Source organism: Pinus tabuliformis, chromosome 5_2, assembly GCF_031772625.1.
Source record: "Pinus tabuliformis cultivar Carrire ecotype Pingquan chromosome 5_2, CPIR1, whole genome shotgun sequence".
NCBI classification, from domain to species: Eukaryota; Viridiplantae; Streptophyta; class Pinopsida; order Pinales; family Pinaceae; genus Pinus; species Pinus tabuliformis.
In genome coordinates this window covers 86183098-86203777 of record NC_142306.1, presented here as the reverse complement: position 1 = coordinate 86203777, position 20680 = coordinate 86183098, and the positions used below count along the sequence as shown (strand labels likewise).

Genomic DNA, 20680 nt, shown 5'->3' with positions numbered 1-20680 from the left:
CGCACCCGTTCCACTGTAATGTGCTCTTTTTTGCTCGAATCCTCACATATACATAATCACCGACTTGATATTCCTTAAACATCCTTTTCCAGTCCGCAAAATTCTTTTGGCTATCCTGAGCTACCTTTAAATTGACTCGCACTTTCTTAACCATTTCCTCCATTTCCTTAAGCATGTCGGGTCCAAACATTAATCTGTATTATGGTCCACCCCAGCTTGAGTGCGTGCGACACTTCCGCCCATACAATGCTTCAAATGGGCTCATTTGCAATGATGTATGATAGCCATTATTATATGCGAACTCGACCAAGTGTAGATAATCTTCCCACTTGGTTGGTTTTTGCATTACATATGCCCTTAACATGTCTTCCACCACCTGGTTCACCCCTTATGTTTGTCCTTCAGTCTGAGGGTGATAACCTGTACTGAAATTCAAATGAGTTCCTAATTCTCCAAACAACGTTTTCCAAAAATACGAAGTAAATTTTACATCACGGTTTGAAATTATTGTTTTAGGTAACCCATGCAGCCTAAATATATTCTGCATGAAGATATGGGCAATCTGCACAGCTCTATAGGTAGATTGCACAGGTATAAAATGTGCTGATTTACTTAATTTGTCCACCACCACCATGATGGAATCGTTATTTTTCTTTGTTTTAGGAAAACCCATTATGAAGTCCATGGAGATGGTTTCCCACTTCCATTCCGGAATGGGTAATGGTTGTAATAACTCCCCAGGGTGTTGGTGCTCTGCCTTAATTTGTTGGCACTCCAGACAATGTGCCAGGTACTCAACCACATCCTTTTTCATACCTGGCCAATAATATTCCTTCCAGAGTGTTGTGATCATTTTCTGATATCCTGGGTGTCCAGCATAGTGACTTTTATGAAATTCATCCAAAATCAAGTTTTTAATGTTGTTTTGATAGGGCACATACAGCCTCTTCTTATAATACAGCATTCTAGCAGTACCTAAAGCATAACCCTGTTGTTTTTCCTTGCTGGTGGGGTGCTATACTTGTTGTTTTATTTGCTGATACACTGTATCTTGCTCTGCTTCCCTCTTAACCATCTTTGCAAAGGGGTTTTTCCATTCATTGGACGAAATCTCGTATAAACATTGTAATTTCTGACTTAAAGCGTCTACCACCTGGTTATCTTTCCCTTTCAAATGCTTGATCTCAAAATCAAAACCGCCTAGAAAATCCACCCACCGTGCTTGCCTGGCATTTAAGGTGGGCTGGCTAAAATAATTGGTTAGACTATGGTGGTCTGTCAATAGTAAAAATTTCCTTCCCAAAAGGTAATGTCGCCACATTTTCAAGGCGTGAATGATGGTTTCCAATTCTAGATCATAAGCAGAATATTTCTGCTCATGTTCTTTCAGTTTCCTGGACTCGTAAGCAATTACCTTCCCTTCTTGCATCAACATGCCTCCTACACCTTCTTTGCTTGCATCAGTGCACACCACATAATCTTTGCTAGGATCAGCTATGTTTATAATGGGTGCGGTGGTGAGCAGATGCTTAAGCTGCTCAAAACCTTTTTGGCATTCTGGGGTCCATCTAAAAGCGCTTCCTTTTTTTTGTAAGGAAGTGATAGGATACGCTACTCTTCAGAACCCTTCTACAAATCGTCTATAATAACCGGCTAATCCTATGAAGGATCTGATGTTTGCCAGACCCTTTGGTACAAGCCATTCCATTATGGTCTTTATCTTTTCGGGGTCCACCGCGATCCCTTCTTTCGTGATTATATGCCCCAAATACTGTATTTCTTCCTTAAAGAAGTCACACTTGCTGAACTTGGCATATAACTAGTGTTCTCAGAGGGTTTGCAGCACCAACCTGAGGTGCTTCTTGTGTTCTTCCATAGTGCGGGAATATATCAGTATATTATCAATAAAGATCAGCAGAAATCTATCCAAATATTGATGAAATATGTTGTTCATTAAACACATAAAAGTCATGGGGGTGTTAGTTAACCCAAAGGGTAGCACCACAAACTCGTAAGATCCATACCTTGTTCTAAAAGGAGTCTTAGGTATGTCTTCCTCCTTAAACCTGATTTGGTGATAACCTGATCGCAAATCGATCTGGGAAAATATTGTTTCTCCTTTCACTTAATCAAAAAGTTGATCAATCCGGGGTAAAGGATACTTATTTTTAATGGTCAATTTATTCAACTGACGATAATCTATACACATTTGAAGGGTCCCGTCCTTTTTCTTAACAAACAATACCAGAGCTCCCCAGGGAGACACACTGGGGTGAATGTAGTTTTTGTCTAACAGTTTCTGTAACTACATTTTTAACTCTGTCAACTCAGGTGTACTCATTCTGTAGGGTGCTCGGGATACCGGTGCTGCCCCTGGTACCAATTCGATAGTAAAGTCTATATCTCTCTTAGGTGGCAGTCCGGGAATCTCCTTTGGAAACACATCAGCAAATTCTTGTATCACAGCGATGTTGTCCAATGTGGCTATTTTATCTTTCGAGTTAGCATAGCCCACTTGGATGACATAAATCTCACACCCTTTCCTAATGCATTTTGCTAACTGAGAAGCAGTTATTGGCCGAATCTGCACTGGTCGCTTAATCCCCTACATTTCCTGCCTTACTCCAAGTTCATCCCTATAATAGATAATCTTTGTTTTACAGTTGACAAGGGACCAGTGTTTTTCTAACCAGTCCATACCAATTAGGACATCATATGAACCAAGGGGAAGCACATTTAAATCTGCCTTCACTGGCTGTCCTGCTATCTTTAAGGGGTAGTTATTGACCTTAGCAAGTACTCGTCGCCTTGCCCCTATAGCGAACTATACTAACCATGGGTTCTTAAATTTAACAGGTTGCAATTTACAATGCTCCACAATCTTAGGACTAATATAACTTAATGTGGCTCCAGGATCAATTAAAATAGTTACAGTAAGGTCTAAAATTTTACCTTCGAATTCCACCATGGTCGGCGGGTACTCCGCCTGACGATCTTCCAGGGTAGCATTAATCTTTTGTAGACTACGTCCTATGTCACCGACTGTCGATGCTTCATGGATATGGGAAACCTGTTCGATTCCCTTCCGTTGAGGACAGTTTTTAACGTAATGAGGTCCACCGCAGCCCCAACACTGCACAGAAAGCCTTGTTGTCCCTTCACTGTCTAATTTTCCAGGTGGTTCACTAATCCTCGACTCACTGGTTGGCTTTGACCCGAGTAAGCATTTCTGTAAATTTCTACTGTTTTTCCCTTTGGCAAAGCCCTTGTTACCTCCACCTCGATTCCCTTTATTATTCCTAGCCAATTTGTTGTTTTTCTTATTAGTCCATCTTTTACCCAGAACCTCTCCCTTCTGTTTACTTTGCTGGTAACAAATTCTAGCTTTACGTATTACTTCATCCATTGTCTTTGGATTGTCAAACTTAATCCCTTCCCTCATATTCAAGGGTAAACTACTAAAAAACCTCTTTACTTTAACCTTTTCCTCTCTAATATAAGGTACATAATGAAGTAATGATGTAAAACGAGTAATAAATTCATCCATGGTTTGCTGTCCCAGATGCAAGTCATGGAATTCTCTCGCTTTTTCGTCATAGAAGCGTTCTGTCAGGTACCTTTCCTTAAAATATTTTTGAAATTTTTCCCAAGTAATATTCTGCTCACTTACTCCTCTCACAATCTTAACTTCCTCCCACCACAGGGTGGCTTTCCCTTGTAATTGGAAAATGGCTAACCATGCCTTGAGGTTGTGATCGTATTCATATAGCTGGAAATATTTGTTCATATTAATCAACCATGCCTCAGCTGCTTCCTCCTGTTCCCCGTCAAAGTGTGGCGGTTTGATCTTATAGAATTCCCCTTGCAACTCTATCCATTGCCTTTTTGATGTCTGTTGCTCGGAAGCGTTATCAAATTGTTCTTCCCATTCTTCACCCCTTCCTTTTGACTCCTCTGGTTCTGTGTGATGATTCTGTTCCTCCGACACCCTTTGTTGCTCAGCACTGGGATTCAGCAGTTGTTGATTCTGCTTGTCTGATAGGCTCTTTAAAATCCTTTCCTGCTCCATGGTTAACCTCGCGTTATCCTCCCGTAATCGGGCCATTTCATTTTTCAACTCCTGTATTGTCTCTAATATTGCAAGGTTCGTATTGCGAGTCTCCTCTCCAAGCTGTACCCATAATTCTGGGTTATTTCCAAGGCTTGTTGCAGGTCCCTGACCTGCTACAAACCTATGTGGAACATTGCCTGCCCTTCTCATATTGGTTGTCTTCTATTTTCCTTGGTCTTAGCCTAAGAATAGAACCAGAAGAAGGGTTAACACATTAACTGCTTTCCTTTAAATATAAGTAGAATTGCAAATTCAAAATATGTAATGATTTTACTTCATCTGTTTATTTCCCAGAGGCCACAGTTTTTGAAACTTGGCTCCGATACCACTTGTTAGAAACCCAAAAATAATTTTTTTATGGTTTGATATATATATATATATATATACTAAAACCATTATGAACACCAAAAATTAACTCCACATATACATATATATTTACAAAGCATTAACTCCACACAATTATCAGATAATACCGTGGTGTTTTCAATGACTTCACTCCACTGGCAGTTGGCACAAATCCTGTCTGTTTAATTAATGTAAACCACAGGTGTATCAAGGTTAATGGTATTGTAGTCTTGTAGATTTTATTCATTTTGCTTTGGTGACTAGATAACATTGATTGTGCAATGAATTATTTGTATCCACCCCGGTACGTGGCGTGGGTAGGCTACAGCTGCCATCTTAGGATCCTCTATGCATCACGACCACGAGACCTAGAGGGTGATCCAAGGGTTGCGGTTGAGTCCCGTTGACTTACTCTACCCTTGGCTCCGAAATGCAATCCCATTCTCTCGTGGAAGAGTCTGAGATCTACTCCGCCTCCTGTCTCGGCCGCGGACTTTGGCAACGTCTGCTCTAGGGTTCTGTTGCAGAGAGAAGGGTGCGCGAGGCTCCAGAACCTAATCCTGCTGCCATATTTAGCTTCCTGGTAATAGCATGGCGGACTTCTTTCCTGTACAATCTACCTTCATCATTTCTACGTTTATTTTGTTTAACTGATAATTCATTTCTTCTTACACATTAGGGTAAATCTACATTTTTTTAACCATACTTGCTGCATTTTATTCGCAGGTATACATTCTGTCATTGTTTCCAGGCTCACGGATGTCACTGGGTGGAGTTGTGCCACCCTTGAGCTGGTGTGCCTCCTGGGTTTACCACCGGGTATGAGGAATTTCCACATTATTATTGGTTGTGTGTATTCGAAGCTAGGCTAGGGTCTACAGACCCTTTACGCAAGAGATCTGTTCTTACATCTTGCATGAGCTAGCTGTTCGTTTACATAATTTCGAGTCTTGGGGTTTCCTGTGGACAGTCCCTTGGAGGACTTATGTTATTCTTAAGCTTAAAGGTTTAGAGGATTTTTCATTCCTCGATTGATTTGCTGAGCTGCTCTGGCTGTACTTGTAGTTTATTCGTTAGATCTGTAACAGATTCTCTCTAATATTAACTTATGGATTTGGAGTGATTCCTCCATCTATTTCATGTCTTCAGCTTTTTAAATAATGTAATAAGTATTGTCTGCCTAATTTTCTCGTCTTCAATTTCTGGACTATGCATGGTGATTTTGGTTCAACTAGGTTATGCAATGTTGCTCTTCCTATTATTGGCTTCTTTCTCAGATTTTATTTATCTTGCCATTCTGTACTATCATAACTTAGTAAAAATCGTCAGCTCTACTCTTAGCAGTGTTATTTATTCAATTCTCGATTTATGCTACAGCCTATAAGAATTTACTTCACCATTTAGCTGCTTGAGGGTTTGGCTCTGGATAAGGGTTTGGGGTTTTCATTTCTTTTGCAACGAGTTGAATAAAGTCCGGTTTTTTTTTAAGAGTTATTACATAACCCTTCAGGTTAACTCTTTACGCCTGTCTGGCTAAAACCCGAGACTTCTGTCTCGAGATCCTAGCAACACCCCTGTTTAAACATTTTCATGTAAGAGTAAAATGAAGAAAGTGTTTACGAGAACTAAGTCCTCACCGGTCCCTATCATTAAGGAGTTTTTTTCTTTTCGAATGGCTAATTCTCACTAAATGACTGAGTTATGTTTTTTTTTTTTTAATAACAGATGATCTTGCTCCCATCTTGTTTTATGACATTGGGTTTTCCAGTGTTCCATGATTCTCAGGAATTTGATAACTCATGTACCACACTTTGCATTATCCAGTTTTATATTTATATATATATTAGAAGAGCTTTAACATTTCGTTTCCTTAAATCTTTTGCTATATAGTCTATCTATATTTTAGATTGGTCCAGCTACGGGGAATGACTATTGTTTATCAGTGTAATGAAATATTAATTCTTCAACTACATAGAGGATTTCTAGTGTTTTCCGTTCCTATTTACTTTTTAAAATAGATAGACAAAAATAAAGAATATGTTCCATTCGTTTTTTTTTTTTTTTTCTCGTTAAACAGAGGACATAATAAAACTAGAAAATTCTTTGGTTTACTTATAGCAGCTATTAATTTATTACAGCCCAATCATTCCGCCTAATTTACCACAATCATTTACAGGATTTGCTTGCAAATGTTCCTCCACTTACCTGTGCTTTTGTAACTTACGAAGTTCTCCAGAAGGTGGGCTTTCTCTGTTTCTCCCACTTCCAATCTGCCACCTGACCTTGAGATTCGTCTTTCAGGACCAGAATCTCCCCCCTAGCTCTCTTGCAGGACCATTGTCCTCAGCAAAACACTTGCACCTAGTGCTTGGCTATCTGGTCATCCCCAGACTTAGCCATTTCATTTTGTTTTCCTTGTGCCTGACCCTACAGCACAGACTTCCTCCCTCCCACCCCCCCTGCCCCATCCCCTATTTTTTCTGGAAACCCTTCCAGTTAGGGAAAAACAGTTATGTTTGGAATCACAGAAACTGTCTTGCCTCCAACTTCCTCCTTGACAAGTTGCCCACTCTTAAAGAAACATTTCTTTTTTTTTAGAAGAAAATATTATTAAATCCAAACAAATAATAATATCAATTCAGTGTGTCATTTACCACAGTAATGTCAAATATTTACATTTATCCCGGGGCATTACACTACCACTCTTAATGAGAATAAAAATTTACTCCCTAATTTAGCTATTTCTAATTTTAAGTGATTAATGTCTAAAAATGAGGTTTTATTCTATATCTTTTTCCCAATTCTAATTATATATAATTAATGTTATAAAATTGTTCACTACAAAGCTAATATACTTCGCAATTTAGCAACGAATGAAATTGTTAATACAATTCAGTTTAAAGTTTTTCAAAAGAAATTATTAAAATATTCATACTTTTTACATTATTTTCTTAGTCACCAATATTTAAAATTAAATTATTCATTTTTGGATCTGGTCAAAAGACATTTCCATGTGAAAATACATTTATGTTATCATTGGAAGATTAAATATTTCCCTTATTCATTTTCACATGGTGAATGTGACGAAAGGCAAGAAGAATTATTGTAATCAAAGAAGAATCTGAGAGTTATAAAAATATCACTTTTTTCTATTTAAAATAAAATATATCTATTAATCACAAATCTAGATTGCATCGGGATAGGTAAAATTTGTGTGCAAAATAAAAAAAATTGATAAATCTCATTTTGATAAATCTCATTGAGTTTATAGTTGTTCTTTCTCTTCATATAAAAATGTGTAAATTTTAATTGTATAAATTGTATTTTTAATAATATATATGGTAAATATTTTTTAATAGTATATAAAATTTTTAAATTTATGTAATTTTAATTCTTTATTTTTAAATTTGTATTTACATGTTTTTATTTAAATCATATTCTTTATTTAATGTCATATTACTACATTGTGATGTTCAGTTCTTTTGTTTTTTCGGTTATGTGAGTTTTGAGATGATTGTCATGTCTTACCTATAACTTGGTATTTAAAGCTTCAAAATCACAAGGGGATCACACCCAGAATGTACTACTCCAACCCTTATCATGACTAATTTTTACCTACATAATTCTGAACTAGTAACTCTCACACCAAACAATATCTTAACTTACTCTTTATTCTACGCCTAGTAAACTTCAATATTAAAATTTAATATAAATAAATGAGAAATATTTAATATATTAAACCCAGTGTAAAATTCACTACTTATTTTATGGAAAATTAATAATAAAATCAATTAATATTCTATTTATATTGATTCGTCATAATAAAGGTGATGATAACCCAAATAAGAAAATATTAGACAATATTATAATGTGTACAATAAAATAAAAAATTGTGGGGAAAATTATTAGGTAAAGCATCATGCCAGAGTGAAATAAAATAAAGTAAAAGATGAGAATGTTTTTCCTGGATATTTTCACGAGTCTAAATTTTTTTTAGTTATATGTATCTTTAAACGATGAATGTGGATAAATAATATTTTATGCTTATTTTTTCCTAATTCTTGGCTTATGTAATATTTTATTCAATATTTCACATTACCTAATTCTCATATATAAAAATAACAACACTGACAATGAAAAAAATATTACAACAAAACATTATAAAATTATTCATTATAAAGTTAATTTATTTGGTAAATTAACAAGAGAACCCACTATTAACAAAATTCATTTTAAAAAAAATAAATTATTTATTAAAATTTTCATGCTTTTTCATTATTTTTTTTAAGTCAGCGCTAACATTTAAGAGTGAACTATTTATTTTGGATATTGGCAAAATACTGATATAGTGAGAAAACTTTACATGTGATTATATCTTGAGAAAACTTTACATGTGATTATATCTTCATGACATCACTAGAATATTATATTGTTTTATTTATTCATTTTCAAATGGTAAAAAAAATTTTAGAAAATTAAGACTTTTTGTTTTTACAATTATCAATAACAAATAAATTGAGGGGATTATTTCAATTTTAAATTAAATATAGATTTAGTGTAATGCCCGGGGATAAATGTAAATATTTGACTTTACTGTGGTAAATGACAAATTGTATTGACAATATTATCTGTAATGGCAGAACTGTCCTCACACACGTAATTTTATTAATCAGAAAAAAAACAATTACATAATTGATTTTGCAAGAGTTTACACCCGAACAACAAAACAATCTTGCAATGAGCTATTTATAAGCTCCATGTCCTAACTACCTCTAACTATGGATCACTTATTAAATAACAAGTGTCCATTTACATTAAATGCTATTCAAACCAACTAGCTAACTAATCTCCTAAAATAGAGCCTAAGATACGACACATTTGGAGAGTCATATCTTGTTACAACAATATACTAATTCTAATTGTCTCTAAAATAATTAATCATTCTAGAATAATAATTATTAATTTAATTTCTTAAATTAATAATTATTTTATTTCAATTTTATAACCTATGATAATAAATTATTTTTGGATCATCTAACATTCCCCCCTATGATCCAAAGATACATTACAACAGATACCAAGTTCATCCCTGAACTTAGTAAATTTTATTCTTCCAAGCGGTTTCGTGAAAATGTCGGAGATCTGATCTTCGGAAGGACAATAAACTGGTTTGAGGACATCTTTGGCAATGAGAGACCTGATATGATGATACTTGGTGTCCACATGCTTTGTCTTTGAATGAAAAACTGGGTTCTTGGCAAGTTTGATGGCTGACTGGCTGTCAATGAACAATGATGTAGCTTCTGCCTGAGAAATGCCCAAGTCCTGCAAAATTCGGCGCAACCAAACAATTTCACATGTTGCTTCCCATGCTGAAATGTACTCTGCTTCTGCTGAAGAAGTGGCCACTGTCTCTTGTTTTTTACAACTCCAAGATACTGCTGCTGACCCCATATTCATTAAATAACCTAATGTTGATGCTCGATCATCAATACTCCCAGCAAAGTCGGCATCAGAATATCCACCAAGTACAAAATTTTTAGTCTTTGTGTAAAGAAGACCAAAATCTTTTGTTCCTTGGATATATCGAAGAACTCTTTTGGCTGCATTCCAGTGGTTGTCTCGTGGTTCCTGCATAAAACGTGAAAGAATACTGACTGCATAAGATAGATTAGGACGAGTATTTGTCAAATAAATCAAGTTTCCAATCAACTGTCTGTAAGTTGTACTGTCCACCTTTTCCCCCCCTTCAAATTTTGAAAGTTTCAGGTTTTGCTCCATGGGGGTGAGAACGGGCTTGCAATCTTGCATGCCAAATTGTTGAAGAACCTCTGCGGCATACTTACTCTGAGAAATGAAAATATGATGTGGACGTTGGAAGACTTCAACTCCAAGATAGTAGTGAAGTAATCCCAAATCTGTCATCTTAAAACCTGCATGTAACTCCCTTTTTACCTGTGCAATATGATCATCATGGTTGCCAGTAATGATCAAATCATCTACATACATAACAAGAATTACCAGATATTTTCCCTGTTGTCGCACATACAAAGTATCATCAGATTCACTTCGTTGAAAACCAACTTTCTTAAGGTATTCATCCATCTTTGCATACCAAGCTCGGGGAGCTTGTTTTAATCCATATAAAGCCTTGATCAATTTGCAGACTTTATGTTCTTGTCCTTCAACTTCAAAACCTAGCGGTTGGGTCATATACACTTCCTCTTGTAAATCCCCGTTGAGAAAATCACTTTTCACATCCATTTGATGAACTTTCCATCCTTTTTGAGCAGCCAATGCAAGTGTTAATCAGATGGTGTTCCATTTAGCTGTTGGAGCAAAAGTTTCATCATAATCAATGCCTTCCTGCTGCGTAAAACCTTTTGCGACAAGTCGTGCTTTATACTTTTCAAGTTCTCCCTTTTGATTATACTTAATTCTGTAAACCCATTTGCACCCTATGGGTTTAACATTTGCTGGACAATCAAAAAGTTTCCAAGTGTTGTTATCAATTACTGCTTGATATTCTTCAATCATAGCCTGTTGCCATTCTTTATGTTTTACTGCTTCTTTGTATGTGGAAGGTTCAGTAAAATCATTTGCTATCAAGGCAAAATTGCCTTCACTTCTATGTGTCTTTCTGGTGCCAGTTTTATTCTTTTCATCAGGCTTTACATCTTTCAAAAGTTGAACTGCCCATTTCGGAAGTTGGTGCTCACTTGTTTGCGCTTCTGTAAAGTCGCCATCATTGTAAAGAGGATTAATATACACTGATGTTCGTCGTTCAGGTGAAGAATGTGGAGAATCACTGTCAGAAGAACTGTTGCTGCTTGGAGATGTGGATGAACTGCTAGAAGACCCAGATGATGTTGTTGATGTATATTGACTGGATGACTCATCTTCAGAGGAAGGAAAATCAAGTTCATACCAATTTGGTGAAGTTGGTTGACTTTGAATTTTTCCATTTCTTTTACTTGCCTTAGTTTCTAACTTGTGAAGAAGATTTTCAATTTCTTCAGCACTCTTACTCTCTGTTTCATAAAAAATGACATCCCTGCTCACAATGAATTTTCCATTGGTCAAAAGGCGATAACCTTTCTTCTCATCAGAATAGCCAATCATTGTGCATTTTAAACTTCTTGAGTCAAGCTTAGTTTGTTTTTCTTTCGGAACTAAGGCATAACACACTGACCCAAAAACTCTAAGATGTTTAACTCGAGGTTTGAAACCAAACCAAGCTTCATAAGGTGTGATTCTGTCTAAAGAAGCAGTTGGAGATCTGTTTCTTAAGTAGACAGTTGTATGGATTGCTTCCGCCCAATATGTTGGACTTAACCTCTTGAATGTTAACATGGATCTCGCCATTCCTAACAAAGTGCAATTCATTCTTTCGACTACTCCATTTTGCTGTGGAGTGTAAACATTAGTGAGATGTCATCTTATGCCATTTTCACTGCAATAAGTTTTGAATTCATTTGAAGTGTATTCTCCCCCATTATCCATCCTGAGAGTACCTATCTTTTCTTTGACTTCATTTTCAACAAGTTGGCGAAAAATTTTAAACTTATCAAATGCTTCTGACTTGTTCTTCAAGAAGTAAACCCAAGTCATTCTGCTGAAATCATCAATGAATAGTAAGAAATATTTGCAACCACCAAATGAAGTTTGTAGTGGACCACAAACATCACTGTGAACTAGTTGTAGCCGCCTGTTTGCACGCCATGAACTTGTTGAAAAACTATCTCGATTTTGTTTACCATAAATGCAAGCTTCACATTTTGCATTTTCCCTTTTGAATGTGGGAAGTCCTTTAACCATTCCTTGTTTCTACAATTTAGAAAGACTGTCAAAATTCAAATGTCCATATCTTACATGCCATAGTCTTATAGGTGAAATACCTGTGGTCACTGCCCCTGCAAAATCAGAATGCCTTGGAATAACTGTCCCTTTCATCCGTAACAGTTTTCCATCTTCATAACCTGTCATGACTGTTTTCAAGTTCTATTTCACTGAATTAATCTTCACTAAACCATCTTCCATAATCACCTGATGTCCTGCTTGTCGAATCGTGACTAAAGAGAGCAAATTTTTCTTGAAACTGGGTACATACCATACATTGGAAATCATTTTTTCTCCAATGTCAGGGAGAAAAACTTTTACTACTCCTTTTCCATAAGGAGTATGTTTTGTATCATCAGCAAGAAAAATGGAATTAAGTTGGCATTCTTGAAAATTCCAGAAAAAATCACGTCGAAAAGTCATGTGCTGAGTTGCCCCGGAATCCAAGATCCAGGCATCTTCATAGTCACTTCTAAGATGGGATGAAATTTGTGATGCTGGTGAGGAAGTAAAAGAATATTCTGAGTTATCTTCATCTTGATCATTTGCAAATTGTGATGAATGTTGCTGAAACTTGGGAATCTTATTAAGTGAAGTTCGACAATCTTCAGCATAATGGCCAACTTTGTTATATCTTCGACACACAATTTGACTTAAGTCTCTTCCTCTTCCTGAAGATTGTCCTCTGCCTCTGCTTTGACCTCTATTTTGAGATTGTCCTCTACCTTGATTATTATATCCTTGTCCTTGAAAATTGCCTCTTCCTTGGTTGTTTCCTCTACCTTGAAAATTATTTCTTCCTCCTCTGTTAAAATTGTTGCCTCTGCTTTGGCTTCGACCTCGATTATGTGCTGCTTGATTCTGATTCCATCTGCCTCTTCCTCGAGAACTATCTGTTGATGACTTACTAGTGCTGGCTTCTGTGAGAAAAACATCTTCACCAAATTTCTTCTTCTTCCCAAAAGTTTTATCATGTTGACTCAAAATTTCACAAAGCTCATCAAACTTTAGTTTCTCTAATTTCCCAGTTACTTGTAGAGTCTCTAAAAAATGCGTGTAGGAAGAAGGAAGTCCAGCAATTACAATTGTGACCATAAAGCTATCATCAATTGCCGGAAAACCAGCATTAATAATTTCTTGCCTGATATTCTTAAGTCTTGAGAGATATTCAAGAATATCCCCGTCTTCAGTTAATTTTTGTTGCAACAATTTTAATTGTAAATTGACTTTCTTTGATTCACGCTAAGTATCAAAGAGGTCTTTAAAAGTTTTCAAGGCAGACCATGCATCTGTGGCATTTTCTATATGGACATACATTTCATCATTCATAGAAGATTTAATAAGAGCTAAGGCTTTAGCATTCTTGATTTCCCATTTCTCTAGTGCATCTGCATCTGTGGGTTTATTCAGCCTAACATCTCCAGCACATATTCCCTGCCATAATTCATTGTAAATGAGTGTGCTTTCGATGAGACGATGCCATGTTTTATAAGATTTGGTGCCTTCTAGTTTGTCGGAATCAGAAAACAAATTAATCAACTTAGACATCTTAGTGTTGTAGCATCGCACCAAGAATCAGAACAGAAATGACAAGATAGTCAACACAACACACCACGCAAAAACAACACGATCTATCGGGGCTTGGCCTTGACCCTCGAATAGTCGTCAAAACAGGAGACAATTAACTGAGCTTTGCACTTGGCTCTAGTCAACTTCTCAAATTTTTACAAGGCAACTTTCAAAATTTGACTTTTTACAATGGTGCTTTTGCACAATATGGTAACAAAGAAATTACCCCCCCTCAAAGTAAAACAGTACTTTGAAATACAACAACTTTCCCTTATCACTCCAAATACAAAATAAAACAGTTATATCTCCACAAAATATTCTTCAAATTTACAAAATGTAATGCACCTTATAAGAATTTTATGGAGTCCTATTATAAAAGTGAAATGATTTCAAAACTTAAAATTTTGTGGATGTTGCCTTTTTTTTTTTAAATAACGCACACCTTTATAAAGTGATTTTGTAGAGCCAATGTTGTACTCAGTCGACATTAAAAAATCGTGGGAATTTCAAAAGTCAAGTAAATTCTCACATGACCAATTGCGCCCTATCTCCGTAGAGCAGAAAAGCCACATCAAAATCTGTAGTTGCTTGGTCTGCCACAGAAAGTGCCTCCGACGGGGATCTTTTACATAAAATGAAATAGATCGGTTTTTGCTTGCAATTGCCAGAATCCAATCAGCTTTGGCTGAGCGGAAGCAGGGGATGTATTTTTCTGCTGATGGTGCGGCTTGAGAAAACGGTGAGGACGCGGCTCCTACATGTTCTTTTGAACGTCCAAAACCTTCCAGTGCTTTAAAAAAACTACGGACAAACGTCGGTTCGCCTGAACAATCTTTGAATTAGTCAGCCATTAGAAATCAATGACTTTATGTTTTGCATTTGTAGGCTATATAGCATAAATTCCCAGCTGATAATTCAAGAAACCGTCAGAAATCTAAAAAAAAGAAGAAATATTTAAGAGGTCAATAGAATTTTTGAAAATAGCTTTGATCGTTTAGCTCCAAAAATGGATCAAAGGTAGGATTCTGCACGGTGCCTGCGAGGATTTCTCTGTTTTAGAATCCCTTTCGTCGCTGATGGAAACCTTGACCCCCGGCCCCCTTTAGATGTGGTCGTGTACCACTGCTCGTCTACCAACAGCGGAATGAAAAAACGGTCAGATACAAGCGAAATCTTGTAGACAACCTTCTTGGAGAGGTTTCGAGTTCGAAATCGCGGGCTCCTTGACTATAAGTTGCCTCAATTCCTCAGCACAGAATGTAAAGTCATGGCCAAACAGCATGTTGAAGAGGAGTAATAACAAAATTTCAAGATACAGAGGCAATTTTTTATAATAAAAAAATGAATTTTAGATTTTAAAAACTCTAAAATCAATGATAAAAATTATTTTCCTTTTAAACAAAACTATACAATTTCCATACCAATGATTTGCTGGCCAACTGAATGGAGTTTTCTAGGACTTTGTTGAGTTGGAAGATCCTCCTCACATCCACTGCAACATTACTGGAGCTTTGATACCACAATAATGGCAGAAGTGTCCTCAGACACGTAATTTTATTAATCAGAAAAAAACAATTACATAATTGATTTTGCAAGAGTTTACACCCGAACAACAAAACACCCTTGCAATGAGCTATTTATAAGCTCCATGTCCTAACTACCTCTAATTATGCATCACTTTTTAAATAACAAGTGTTCATTTACATTAAATGCTATTCAAACCAACTAGCTAACTAATCTCCTAAAATAGAGCCTAAGATACGACACATTTGTAGAGTCATATCTTGTTACAGCAATATACTAATTCTAATTGTCTCTAAAATAATTAATTATTCTAGAATAATAATTATTAATTTAATTTCTTAAATTAATAATTATTTTATTTCAATTTTATAACCTATGATAATAAATTATTTTTGGATCATCTAACAATCTATTTGAATTTAAATAATATTGGCTTTTGAAAAAAATTCAAGAAATGTTTTCTTTAAAAAACCGGGCAACTTCTCAATGGAAGTTAGAGGCAAGACAGTTGTGGATTCCCAACCCTAACTATTTCCTTAACTGGAAAGGTTTCCAGAGGAAAGGGGGGAGGGGGAAAATAAAGTTTTCTGTGCTGTTGGGACAAACAGAGGAAAAAAAGGAAACGAGATGGCTAAGTCTGGTGATGACCAGATAGCCAGGCACTGAGTGCAATTATCTTGCTGCGGACAGTGGTCCTGCAAGAGAGCAAGGGGGGAGATTCTGGTCCCGAAAGACGAATCTCATGGACGGGTGGCAAATTGGAAGCAGATGAACAGAGGTAATTCTCATCTTTCTCAAGTGTTTAAGCAAGCTACAGTGACTCAGGTAAGTGGTTGAACTGTGTAGAAGCATTTAAAAGATTTGATGTAGCAAACTGTATTTTATGGTAGCATTGTCATAATTATTTATTAAAGACTGAGTCCTAGATAAAAGAGACTCGTAACAAGAAATCACGACAACTGATGATTTTATTTAAAAAAAAAACACAAGAACATTGTGAGGGTCATCATAACCGAGCAAATGCACAGTTACAGGGAAAACAAATGTACATATATAAACCCTTCTTATCTCGTGGAACGTAGAGTGGTGTGTTGTAGACACAAGGAAGGTCGTGTAATAGGGGTAGAGGAAGCCCAGGGAATTAGTTCAGTATATCAATGCAATAGTTAATTAAGTTTGCCGACTGCAGGAGGGGAACTGTATCTCATGCACCCAGAACCCTAGGTGTAGGGTTTCATTCTAAAATTAAAAATCTGTTGTAGTCAAAGTTGGAAAAACATATAAATGGTGGAAGGGAGCCCTGTGTTGAGGGTCAACCCAGTTCTACAAATGAACAGTTGTCTTACATTCCATGGATAGCGCAGTACTCTCAAACTATCGTGTTCATACGTAACCCTCGATGGAGGTAACTCATTAGCGAATCAATACCAACGTTGGATAAGTTTATGCCCAGCAATATACTATCTCTATTGTAGAAATGAGGAAAATCCCTGTTATTATTGTCAAAAATTTAGGTTTTCCTAGTGGCCACATATATGTTGCTGTATATTATAACAAAAAAGAAAACGTAGCTATCGCCCAACATCCAAGTGAGAAGAAGGCTACACTATTCCATGTGTTACCAATAAAAAAGAGGGAAATGGAAACCATGACTTTACTACCAACTTACATCGGCAAGTTTAACCTATAGGAATATACAACATGAACTGCATAACTAGAGGGTCGTAATTGACAGGAATAATTTAAGGAATAGTATTGTTTAGAGAACAAACAAATAAATCTATGCAATATTGAATTAAGGAGATCCCTATATCAATTTGACATGGAACTTATACTGTACAAATATTGACATGCCTGAAAACTCGACGGTAGTAAAATAGGAAACCTTGTTGGGTGAACAAATATATAATAAATACCTTTGGCACAGAACCAAGCCGACAGTAGTTGCAACGAGAAGGAAGGGCATTTAAATGAACAGAATATGTACAATCATTCCATATACCAAGAGTAAACATCACACGATTCCAATAATTATAATGAAGCAAGCTACAGGAAGTTAGCAAACTGTACTTTGAATTTAAAATAAATTACATATTGGCCCACGTAGCTCATACAGTTTCAGAAGGGAAACCCTTGAGGCTAAAACCCCTCACAAAAAAATAACTTGGAACATGAAAACAGAGTTCGGCGAGTGCACTAAAACCCAGATGATACATTGCGAGGCAAGCACTAAACTCTGAATTAAATCCTTACACAAAATCTTAGATACAACTACAGAGATAGCACTAAAACTTCGAGATAAACCTATTCACAAGAAAATTAACAGAGTACTCATTTGCAAATCATAACCAAGCAGAAAGCCCCCATACTTGGCCAGAACTGAAGCTAATCTCTGGAGAACTGAGGCTAAACCGGTGCCAAGCTCGAAGTCTGAGCCGAGAGAGCTTGCAAACAGCCACCAAAAATTAAATTAAAAACCCGACGGCCTCAGGATGTATGGAAAAGAAAATATATATAACAGAAATACCCTGCATGCATGAGAAATAACAAAACTCAACCATTACTGCACGAGGAGATTAGCAATCCATAAGGTCGAAGCTTACCAGTGATGGATTGAGAGGACAAAGACTAGGGTAGGGCAGGCCACCTCCCATGACCACCGTAGAAGCCTGGATCGAGCAGAAGAACCGGTATGGGCGAGAGCAGCAACCAAGCAGCGGATCAAAATGGTGGTGGAATGAGGTCCTGGATCTAGACCAAATGATGTGTACAAGGGCCGCATACTCCACAACCGTAGGATCGCCAGGCTAACTCTAGCACCGTTGATCCAGGAGGAATCCCGAGGTTGTTGCAGAGAACGGACAGTACTGCACATGCCACGTACAGTGGTAGTGTAGGGTTAACATAGAAATTCCAACTATCAACAACAGCAAACAAATATCGATGGCCTAGATCTTGTAACCCGAATTCCCACGAGGACAAATGGCATAGATCAAGCTCGCACCGTGCCTACATTAAAGCTGGGCGGCCATCTCCATTAATGTGGAAGTTACGCATGCAGATATGGATGTGGAGTTAGATCACATTAAAAAGTGTAAATGGCATTTGGACACAAACATTAGAACCTTATAACTTCGGAACTTTTAAATGATTGTAAATATAGCCATAAAAAAAAATGATAAGGGGTCATGACAAGTGGTATCAGAGCCACATTTTCAAAACTGTGGCCTATGGGAAATAAATGGCTGAAGTAGATTCATTATATATATTATCTCTGCATTTCTATTTACTCAAAGAACAAAAGCTAAAATAAAAAAAATAAAAACTGTGTTGTGCTAACCCTTTTCTCTGTTCATGTTCTTAGGCCAAGATCAGGAGAAAACAGAAAACAGCGAGCAGGAGAAGGACAGGCAGCAGACCACATAGGTTTGTAGCAGGTCAGGGGCCAGTAACAAGCCCTAGAAATAACCTAGAATTATGGGTACAGCTTGGAGAGGAGACTCGCATTACGAATCTTGCAATATCAGAGACCGTACAAGAGTTGAAAAATGAAATTGCCCGATTACGGGAGGATAACACGAGGATAACCATGGAGCAGGAGAGGATTCTAAAGAGTCTATCGGACAAACAGAATCAAAAACCCATGAATCCCAGCACTGAGCAGCAAAGGATGTCGGAGGAACCAGAGGGGTCGAAAGGAACGGAGGAAGAACGGGAGGAGCGATCTGATAACACTTCCAAGCAGCAGACATTAAAAGGCAACAAATAGAGTTGCAAGGAGAATTCTGTAAGATTAAACTGCCAAACTTTGATGGGGAACAGGAGGAGGTAGCTGAGGCATGGCTGATTAATATGAACAAATATTTCCAGCTCTATGAATACAATCTCAGTCTCAAGGCCCGGTTAGCCATTTTCCAATTGCAAGGGAAAGCCACTCTGTGGTGGGAGGAAGTCAAGATTGTGAGAGGAGTAAGTGAGCAGAATATCACCTGGGAAAATTTTCAAAAATATTTTAAGGAAAGGTACCTGACAGAATGGTTCTACGATGAAAAGGCAAGAGAATTCCATGATTTGCGTCTGGGACAGCAAACCATGGATGAATTTATCACTCTCTTTACATCAATACTTCATTATGTACCTTATATTAAAGAGGAAAAGGCTAAAGTATAGAGATTTCTCAGTAGTTTACCCTCGTATATGAGGGAAAGGATTGAGTTTGACAATCCGAAGACAACGGACGAAGTAATACATAAAGCCAGAATTTTTTACCAGCAAAGTAAACAAAAGGGAGAGGTTCCAGGTAAAAGAGGGACTGATAAGAGAACAGCAGATTGGCTGGAAGTAATAAAGGGAGTCGAGGTGGAGGTAATAAGGGCTTTGCAAAAGGATAAAACAGCAGAAAGTTACAAAAAAATTCACTCAGTCAAAGCTAACCAATGAGTCAAGAACCAGTGAACCCCCCTGGTAAATTAGACAGTGAAGGGACAGCAAGGCCTCCAGTGCAGTGTTGGGGCTGTGGTAGACCCCATTACATTAAAAATTGCCCGCAACAGAAGGGAACCGAACAGGTTTCCCAGATCCATGAAGCATCGACAGTCGGTGACGTGGGACATAGTCTACCCAGGATTAACGCTGCCCTGGAAGATCGTCAAGCAGGATACCAGCCGACCATGGTGGAATTCGAAGGTAAAATTTCAGACTTTACTGTAACTGTTTTAATAGACCCTGGAGCCACATTAAGTTACATTAGTCCTAAGATTGTGGAGCATTGTAAATTGCAAACTGTTAAATTTAGGAACCCATGGTTAGTACAGTTGGCTACAGGGGCAAAGCGAAGAGTACTTGCTAAGGTCGATAACTGCCCCTTAAAGATAGCAGGACAGTCACTAAAGGCAGATTTGAATGTACTTACCCTTGATTCATATGATGTCCTTATTGGTCTGGATTGGCTAGAAAAACACTGGTCCCTAGTCAACTGTAAAACAAAGACTATCTATTACAGAGATGAACTTGGAGCAAGGTAGGAGTTGCACGGGATTAAGCGACCAGTGCAGATTCAGCCAATAACTACCTCTCAATTAGCAAAATTCATTAGAAAGGGGTGTCAGATGTATGCCATCCAAGTGGTCTATGCTAACTCAAAAGATAAAATAGCCACTTTGGACAACATCCTGGTGATACAAGAATTCGATGATGTGTTTCCGGAGGAGATTCCCGGACTGCCACCTAAGGGAGATATAGACTTTACTATCGAATTGGTACCAGGGGTAGCACCAGTATCCCGAGCACCCT

The 20680-nt window shown here is 37.2% G+C and overlaps 1 protein-coding gene across 1 annotated transcript; it reads left to right on the top strand.

The window, feature by feature from the left end:
• The first annotated feature begins 19824 nt into the window (after positions 1–19824).
• LOC149157670 (uncharacterized) lies at positions 19825–20412 on the top strand. The gene has a single exon (XM_089433758.1). The coding sequence runs from the start codon at positions 19825–19827 to the stop codon at positions 20410–20412; it is 588 nt and encodes a 195-aa protein (XP_089289884.1).
• Positions 20413–20680: the final 268 nt, after the last annotated feature.